This window comes from Propithecus coquereli, unplaced genomic scaffold, assembly GCF_000956105.1.
Source record: "Propithecus coquereli isolate 6110/MARCELLA unplaced genomic scaffold, Pcoq_1.0 Scaffold117, whole genome shotgun sequence".
In the NCBI taxonomy this organism is placed as follows: Eukaryota; Metazoa; Chordata; class Mammalia; order Primates; family Indriidae; genus Propithecus; species Propithecus coquereli.
Genome location: NW_012135747.1, coordinates 2,553,092 through 2,563,227, shown reverse-complemented (window position 1 = coordinate 2,563,227; position 10,136 = coordinate 2,553,092). Strand labels below are relative to the sequence as shown.

Below are 10,136 nucleotides of genomic sequence, written 5' to 3'. Positions count from 1 at the left end.
TCTCGCTCTTGCTCAGGCTGGTTTCGAACTCCTGAGCTCAAATAATCCACCCGCCTCGGCCTCCCAGAGAGCTAGGATTACAGGCGTGAGCCACCGCGCCCGGCCAATATTTCTTAAATATTACTTTCATCCTCTGATTTACCAAATGAATGTGTCGTCCTTAAAAAAAATTTCTAACATAAGCATCCATGTTTAACTTTTTAAATTCCACATGGGAGTGAGCCTAATATGGGATGTTGTTTTTTGAAGCCTACTTTTTGGGATTTTCAGAAAAATTTTAATTTGGGAAAACAATCTAGAATAGCAAAACTGCTTATCAAATACAACCCCTCATCCTAAATACCAACACGAACAAAAAACAAACTAACAAAATCCTAAGTACTGAACAAGTTAATCTATAAGCAAAATATCTAAGAAAAAGTAATACTCAAGTGTTCTAGGGACTATAAAAGTTAAGATAGTAACCATTAATGAAGTCAAAAAAAACACTTTTCAAACCCAATACTAAAATGCTATATTTAATATTGTTATCATTTAAAATATCTTATTATATGAAAAGACTTACATAAATTTACATAAGATCTTGTAAAATATCATTATGGAAATTCTAGACATTTAAATATTTTATATATAAACCATTCAGTGAGTGATAGTCAATGAAATATACATTTAAATGAAAACTCCCAAGTAAAGATTGCTCTACCATGGGTTTGAGAGGTCGTATTTGTCTTTGTGTTGGTAAAATGTTTTTCTTACTTGGCTATCTCCACAGGAAATCTTCCAGAAGGGTAGCTCAGCCATTTTTGAATTAGAGCTTCATTCACTGTCCAGATCTGCTTTGAAGGATCAGGATATCGAAAATCATCTGGTGGTCCACAGTTCTAAATTTTAAAATAAGGAGATAGTCAGAGGGGAGACATACTGTATCTAACTCAAAACCAAGAACCCCCCACTATGTATTTGTTTTTTTAAACAGAAGTAAATCTCTACTAAACACCTGAAACAAAAACTTACTTTGGTCAGAAATAGGTCAGAAAAAATTTGTAGACTTGAGGGTAAAAAAATTGAGGCAATTACTCTATAACATATAAAGATAATTAATATGGGTTTTAAATATTCCTCAAGGCCAGGCGTGGTGGCTTAACCCTGTAATCCCAGCACTCTGGGAGGCCGAGGTGAGAGGATCACATGAGGCCAGGAGTTCAAGAACAACCTGGGCAACACAGTGAGACCCCAAATTAGCCAGGTGTGGTGGTACATGCCTATAGTCCTAGCTACTCGGGAGGCTGACAAAGGAGGATTGCTTGAGCCTAAAAGTTTGAGGCTGCAGTGAGCTATGATCTCATCACTGCACTCTAGCCTGGGTAATAAAGCAAGATTCCATCTCTAAGAAAAAATAAAATAAAATAAATAAAAATTCCTCAAAATTATTGGAGCTAAGTACTTATTTACATAACTATATTATTACCTGGGGACTAGAGTAATGTGAAAAGCTCTGATCTCCCCCTGAGAAAATTCTTTTTACACAGAAATATTCTTCAGAATCTGTAATAAAAATAAAACGTAAAAAATTAAAATACAAGATTTATATCAGATCTGTTATCCTACTCTCAATCCCTTCCCCTTGATGGACTAATTCTTCACCTTATATTATTTGTGACCATGGCTGTTACAGAATTATCAATTCTTTTCAAGGAAAAAACCACATCTTAATTCCCTCGATTATTCACTACCACCAAGCACAATGTTTTATTTGTAAAAAAAAAAAAAAAAAAAAAAACTCAGTAAATATTTGTCAATATGAATACACATTATAAATAAACATTATCTAGCTTAGAACATATCAATAATAAGAGCTTCAGAGTTCAGAACATTCATATAGTAAAATTTTCCACACGTCCCAAGAATGCTAAGGCCAAAAACACCTTTGAGAACACATTAAAAGGGTAAATCTATATTAAATAAGGTGATTGCTCAGCTTAAAATCTTTTTTCTACATCATTATCACAAGTCTACATGAACTTCACTTACTCAAAAGATTTAGCAAGATGTTATTCATTTATTTCTAAAATATGATTTTGCCTTCCATAAATAATGCCCCAGAAGATCAATCAATGACTAATCTACAGTACACAAATGGGTTTCTGGAGGCCATGAGTAAGGTACGAAAAGTTAAGTTTCCTTCATTTCCTTTTAATTACTACCCCAAAAAGTTAGAGAAACCTAGTCACTTATCCTGTACAGCTTCCTGTTTCCTGTTTAGGTTTCTCTTAACATCTGCTTGGTCTTCTGTATGTTCTATAAATTGGTAGTTGACTCTAGAGAAGCTTCAATCATGGTTTGATTTCTTTCAGTAAAACTATTACACGGGGCAAGGGGGTGTTTTTCCATCAGGAAACATAATTCCTTTGAGAAAAATTTTGGTTGAGTTTCTTTTTATGACACTAGCAAGCACTGATGCATAATGCTTAGACAATTAATTCACTGTGGGTTGAAAATGGTGACATGCTAGCATTACTTCTTCATCTTATAGCTGGACCATTAGCTTCCCCCTATCTATTACACAGTTACCTTATACAAGAAAGGAAGGACTAATCCTTGATCTTTTGCATTTATTTACTATCTTCTAGCTTTTTAAATTTGCATTTCTTTTATATGAAAGAAGGTAATAATTTTTACATGTTTCTTAGAAACAGCAATTTCCTCTTTGGGAAATTTCTAATAATTTCCTTTATCTATTCTATCAGATACCTTTATATTTGTCTTACTTATCTGTTAGGTATCTTACTGTTTTTCTCGTCAATATGTATGAGCACTCTGGATATTCAGGATACTAACTTTAGGTTGTAATTGCTACAAATATTTTTTCCAAATAATTGTTTGCTTAATTTTAACTCACAGAACATTTACTATTCCATTTAGTCAAAAATATTTATCTAATTCTTTATGACAATTTTCATTGCATTTATGCTGAGAAAGGCTTTTCCTAACTTCAAAGCACAGAATTACTTTCTTAACTTTTTACTCTTTAATCCATCTATAATTTATTTTAGTATATTGTGAGGTTAGGATCTAAACTGACCTTTCTGTCTCCAATTTTGTGTGGTAAGTAATTCTTCCCCCTTCTCTACAGATTAGCCATGTCTGTTTTAATATTTATGAAAAGGCACTACCTCTTTCACCCACATCACACACTCGAAACAATTTTGGCACTCTTTCTCTATCCCAAAGTGTCCTAAAAATCCGTCTCAACACTTGCAGCAGCCATTACCAAGCAACTGAAGTTTGAACTTGAAACAAAACCTATATGTAATACCTTCATTTTTTTTCCCCTGAACTTTCCATTAGATTATAATGATCTGAATGTCTATGTATACACAGTTTATAGCTAATGATGTCACATCTAGGAGGGCTAATTCACTTTCTTATTCTTTACAAAATACATTGTCAAGAAAAATTGTGAAGACCTTGAAACAAATAACAACAACAAAAAAATACAGAGTCTTGATTAGGGCACCGCTTAGAATTATCTCCACCTTTTACTGTCTTTGAGCTATTTATAATTCTGTAAATTGTATTTCTACTTAGAAACAATATAGTGACAGAGATACAACTGTGTACGTGCTTTTGTTTCACAAGGAAAAAGAGTAGTTTGGATGGTCTCTGAATCCCTTTCCACTCTTAAGATTTATTCAGGACCCCAAAAGGCTTCTGTTTATGTGGGTTAAAATCATTAATACTTAACGTATTAGAACTTAAAATTAAAAAATTTTAAAAAATACTGATTTGATGAGCAATAATGAATGCATTACATGTTAACATAGAAAACATCTTAACATTAATATGAACATCATTTTCACCTTATGAATCCTCTGAGGAAAGTGTCAGTTTGTTCCAAAATTACCAAAAGAGCAAAACTATAGACTCAACTTGGTAAATTAATTTTATTTGCTTCAGTTTATACCCAACTCTGAACGAAACTATAAAATGTATTAAAAATCTTAGCAAAGTTCACTCAGTTTTGAAGGGCCTACAATATAAAATCCTGTTCTTTACTTTTCATGTAATCAGCTAGATAGCAAATATTTTGTCTTACTAGAATAATTTTTTATGCTTTATGTTGACTTTATTGTCTTTCACTATTCAAGAGGATAAAAAGAACAAAGTTTCTTCACTTACGAAAGAGGTAAAGTTCTGTTCATATTATCATCTATATTTATTTTTAAATATTTTGTTGTCTTTGACCATGACTTCAAGCCTCCACAACTGTGAGAAAACAAATTTCTGTGGTTACACCACTCAGTCTATGGTTATTTTGGTCTAGCAGACTAATATACTTCCTAAATTTGCATCCTAAATATAGGAAAAAATAAAACTTCCAAGGTATCTTTTATACCTGACAATATATTTGAGATTTCTCAGAGAAGCCTTAGTAAATCACAGAGATTTGTTCTTTCAACATATAAAAAAAAGAAAAAAGGCCGGGCATGGCGGCTCACGCCTGTAATCCTAGCACTCTGGGAGGCTGAGGTGGGACGATCACTTGAGGTCAGGAATTCGAGACCAGGCTGAGCAAGAGCAAGACCCCGTCTCTACTAAAAATAGAAAAAAAATTAGCCAGTCAACTAAAAATAGAAACAAAAAATTCGCGGGCCATGGTGGCTCACGCCTGTAGTCCCAGCTACTTGGAAGGCTGAGGCAGGAGGATCACTTGAGCCCAGGAGTTTGAGGTTGCTGTGAGCTATGCTGATGTCACGGCACTCATTCCAGCCTGGGCAACAAAGCAAGACTCTGTCTCAAAAAAAAAAAAAAAAAAGAAAGAAATAATTATGCTTGTTTGATGTCTTATTGTTATAAGGGTTGCAAGGGAAGAGTCATCAACTCAGAAAAGAGGCTTAGCCTTCCCTAGGTTAAATTTATATGAGAAAATGTAATTAATAAATATTCAAAAATTGTTCCCTTTAGGAGAAGCCCCGGAGATAAATCAATGTCTTGGCTTTCCATAATAGGTTTACATATTAAAGGAAATACTATTCAACTCTCGTGAAATAGTTCTGTTGAATTTTCCTATATTTATCTAAGTTATGGGGGTACTTTGACTGACATTAGACAATAACAATATAGTATGATCAGTCCTAATTTCAGTTATTATTTAAAATGTTTTCTGGCACAACCTTACTACTCTAATTCACATATTCTATGCCAGTGGTTCTCAAAAGAGGCTTCATAGGTACTTCAGAGTTACCTATGGAGTTTTACAAAAATGTGTATGTCTAGATTCAATTTCAGACTTACCAAATCTCTTGATATTCTTGGTGCATTCCTGGTATATTGGGTCTGAGGATTATTATGTTATTTATCTCAAGATTTTTTTGGTCTATAAAAGGTTATGTTCTTCTATATTTAATGTATCAGATTTAGGAGTTACCGAGTTCTTTGACAATAGGTTTAATTATCTTTAGAAACATTTTATTTAATTTTTGGAATAATCTGTTCTGTATACCACAGAAACAACCAAATTTCCCTGTCAGTAGTATTATTCTTAATATGAACCTTCATTAGATCATACCACTTAATAATTATCACTAATGTTAGCCATAGTCATTTTAAGATTCTGTTACCTATCAGCTTCTGTTTGATGCTTTCTTAAAGATTCTGCCACAAGCTACGGGCCAGAGTATGTGTTTTCAACAAAGAAGGAAAGTCTCAGAGCCCTATGAAATGGATTGCATATGGTACTTGAAACAACTTATAGATCAAAGATAGACACTTGGGTACAGGTTTCTCAGGAGGTCCCTCCTAAATAATTGTCAAAACATACAAGTGAGCTACACTAGGATTTCTTATACTCTTTCTCGTTAGTTAAGACGCAGTTTCATAAAACTGCTAACCCAAGATCCAGTAGAATAAAAATTTATTACATAAGAATGAATAAATTAATGAAGAAAAAATTTATTGTGGTTATCTGTCTGGAATAATGTTTAGTTCTGTTTTGATGTTCTGTTTTCTGGATATTTAAGGGGGTCATTTCTCCTTTCTAAAGTTATGTGGACATCTAAAGTTATCAAAACGATTTTGTAAACTCTGCTTTGGTAAACTAAAAGGAAAATTTAAAAATGATACCTGATTCTCAGTGATGCCCAGAATTCAATGAGAATTCAAATGAATTAATATAAACATATTTAGAGACAGGACATGTCTCAGGAGTTTTGCCGAGCTTTGCCCTGAAGGAATATGTGAACGTGTTGGTTTGCATTTCAAATGCTGTTGCACTCGGGAGGGCATCTCTCAAAGACAGTAGCGGCTGTTTGGATTTGCCTTGTAAAGCAAAGCGAATCTGTTAAAAACTACACAGGATGAGAGCTGATAAGAGTGCCTGCCCCAAATAGACAGCCACAGACAGCCACCCTGGCTATAAGCAGTTAAGGGGCAGTTCCTGCTTAAAACTCCAGACTACCTGTCTCCATTCACAGCAACCTGATAAAGAAAATATGGAGCCAATATGTCTCTGTTTAACCCCTCTGTTAAGTGATAAATCTACCTTAGAACTTAGAAGTTAATCTTTGAAAGATTTTGTAACCATTTGTTCACGTAGATAGAATTAGTTAAGGGATCTGTAGAAGCCTTTTGAAAATCTGTTAACCTAAGAGGAACTACCTGCTGTTATGCAAATCTGTTACCCCTGGCAACTAATCACTGTTACCTACAAGTGACCATGTAAGACTTCATGCGCCGCTTTTTGAGATTGACGGAGAGATCCAAGGCCCCCTGAGAGCTCGCTTTGCCTATAATCTTTATAAATCTATAAAACTATACCTTCGTCTTTGTGTATTCTTTTATTTCCAATTATTTTCCATTTTTCTATTATTTTCTTATCCCTTGCAACTCTACCAAAGGGACCCGGTTTTTTGCGGGGAGCATTGGCTACGATCCCTGCATGTTTAGTTCTGTTTTAATGTTCTGTTTTCTGGACATTTAAGGGGGTAATTTCTCCTTTCTAAAGTTATCTGGACATCTAAAGTTATCAAAATGATTTTGTAAACTCTGCTTTGGTAAACTAAAAGGAAAATTTAAAAATGATACCTGATTCTCAGTGATGCCCAGAATTCAATGAGAATTCAAACTCAGTTACTAAGTCTCCCTTCTTTTATTAGTAATATAGTTATTTGCATAGGTTCAATAAGAATCTGTTCCCTTTCTTACTAGAATATAATTGAACAAATCAATTATACAACCAAAGACTTATCTTTAGTGTCATATTTGAGAATGAATGATGGCTATTCAATCAGATATGGCAAGTCATTTTAAGGAATGAAGTTTACCTGTATTTATGGAAGTGATGCCTACAACACCCTCTGTGTAGCAAAGGATTAGCTCAGCAGGTCTGGGGTGTTGTTATAGGTTGAATTGAGTCTCCCCAAAATTTATATGTTGAAATCCTAATCCCCATTAGCTCAGAATGTGTCCTTATTTGGAAATAAGGTCATTGCAGATGTAATTAGCTAACTCGAGGTCATAATGGAGTAGGATGAGCCCCTAACCCAATATGACTGGTGTCCTTATAAAAGGAGGAAATTTGAATGAAGACATACACGCACACAGAGAATGCTATGTGACAATGAAGGAAGAAATCTACAAGCTAAGGAATGCCAAAGATTGACAATAAACCACAAGAAGCTAGGAGACATGTAACAGATTCTCCCTCATAGCCTTCAGAAGGAAGCAACTCTAATTTAGGACTTCTAGCCTGCAAAACTGTGAGCCGATAAATTTGTGTTGTTCAAGCCACCCAGTTTGTAGTAGTTTGTTACAGCAACCCTAGCAAACTAATACAGTTATTTAAACTTTACACATTCTAAAGAACGGTACCCCTCCTTGCTTGGCTCCAGGGAGATAATCTCTGAACCACTGGAATATCCCTCCTGTTAAGAAAGTCTTCACTTACTCATGGCCTTGGACATAACAGTTTATGATAACTATGGGATTTATGGTTGGGACCGTGGGTTTGACCTCTGGAGGGGCTGAAAATAGTCAATTAAATTCACATTTAACTAGTTTTTATCCTATACAGCTCTAGTACAGTGCAAAGTGATTATTAACAATCTTTATACTTTTTTATTGTGGTAAAATATATATAACATAAAACTTACCATTTTAACTATTTTATGTGTACAATTCAGTGGCACCAAGTATATCACGTTTTGCAACCATAATCACTAATCGTTTCTGGAACCATTTTATTCTCCAAAACAGAAACTTGTTAAATAATAATTTTCCATTCCCTTCTCACCCCTAGCCACTGGTAACCACCATTCTACTTTCTATCTCTATGAATCTGACTTCTAGATAGCTCATATAAGTGGAATCATATAATATTTGTCCTTCTGTGTCTTTTTTCACTCAGCATGTTCTCAAAGTTCATCCATACTGCAGCAGGTATGAGAATTTCATTCTTTTTTTATGGCTGAACAATATTCCACTATATGTGTATACCATATTTTTTCAGCTATTCACCTGTTGATGGGCACTTGGGTTGTTTCCACATTTTGGCTACTATGTATCAACAAATTTTCTGATGAATCTAAATTGGAACCAAAACAACCAATTTTAAACCTCCAATTTCTTTCCCATTTGCATTATGCAAATAATCTCAAGGTCTGTAGTTTTGGAGGTTAAAAAAAAAAATGCATCCTTAAGTGACAACTTTATAAATGGAAATACATTATTCCTTACAGTAGCCATACCACTTAAAATTACAAAATCTCTTTGCTACGTTATTAACAATATCTTCTGTGGAAGAAACTAATAAGATGAAACACCAACATGTCGCTAAGGACACAAGAAAAATAACACTGCTAAAATAAAATGCATGCTCTAAACCTAAGAGTAACTGAAAGAAAATAAGCCACAGTTTAAAAACAAAAGCACAAAATCAAATTAAAACAAGAAAAATGGTAATATCATATGCTGACCTTTGCTAAAAAGGAGCATAACTGAAAGTTTTTTAATACAAAAAAAATTACTCAAGGCTATTCACAGTAAAAAGTTATGGACCTTTGCACATGTTATCCTTTATAGCATGCTCAGGCTCATCATTGTGAATGGGTAAAATCTACAACACACACATACGCACACACACACGTGACTCAAGTTTCACATAACTTTACAGAAAGCCCAGGATTCTGGTTTCCATCAATAGATAAAATAAATGAGAAAACAATTCTGAGGAATACTTAGGGATGGTAAAATATAAAAAGAGAAAGCACATCTTGGTTTCAGCATGTCAACAAAATGAATTAGAAAACAGCATTCAAATATTTCAAACTCTTTAGTAAATTAATGTCAATGAAAAAAAAAAATAATAGAACATAAAAATAAATAAAGGCCAGACATGGTGGCTCACACTTATAATCCCAGCACTTTGGGAAGCTGAGGCAGGAGGATCTCTTGAGCCCAGGAGTTCAAGACCAGCCTGGGCAACACAGTGAGACCCCAGTCTCTACCAAAAAAAGAAGAAGAAAAATTAGTCAGGTGTGGTGGCATATGCCTGGAGTCCCAGCTGCTTGGGAGGCTGACACAGGAGGACCATTTGAGCCTAGGAGTTGGAGGTTAAAGTGAACTGTCATCATGCCACTACACTTCCAGCCTGGGAAGCAGAGCAAGACCTTGCCTCCAAAAAATTTAAAAAATAAATAAATTGAAATAAATACAAATTTGGCTAAAGCACCAAGGATATAAAAAGCAAATTTAAAAATTTTAATATTTTGAATAAGTAATTGATTCATATAGTTCAAATTTTTAAAAAACAGAAAATAATGTACAATTTAAAACTCTTATATATACCCAAAAGAACTGAAAGCAGTATCTCAGAGATACTTGGACACCCATGTTCACAGCAGCTATTCACAATTGCCAAAAGATGATGCAACCCAATTGTCTATTAACAAATGAATAAACAAAATGTGGTACAGGCATATGCTGGAGATACTCTGGGTTTGGTTACAGATCACTGCAATAAAGTGAATAAAGCAAGTCACATGAATTTTTGGTTTCTCTGTTCATAAAAAGTTACACTTACACTATACTGCAGTTTATTAAGTGTGCAAAAGCATTATATCTAAAAGAAAAGTATATAT

The 10,136-nt window shown here is 34.1% G+C and overlaps 1 protein-coding gene across 1 annotated transcript in view; it reads right to left on the bottom strand.

Annotated features, from left to right (window-relative positions):
* HERC4 (HECT and RLD domain containing E3 ubiquitin protein ligase 4) overlaps window positions 1–10,136 on the bottom strand; it is a 118,316-nt gene that overhangs the window by 59,092 nt on the left and 49,088 nt on the right. Inside the window, exons 10-11 of the mRNA XM_012658566.1 lie at window positions 1,469–1,545; window positions 757–881 (exon numbers count right to left, since the gene is read on the bottom strand). Of these exons, the coding sequence (XP_012514020.1) occupies window positions 757–881; window positions 1,469–1,545 (202 nt within the window). The remainder of the gene's footprint in view (window positions 1–756; window positions 882–1,468; window positions 1,546–10,136) is intronic.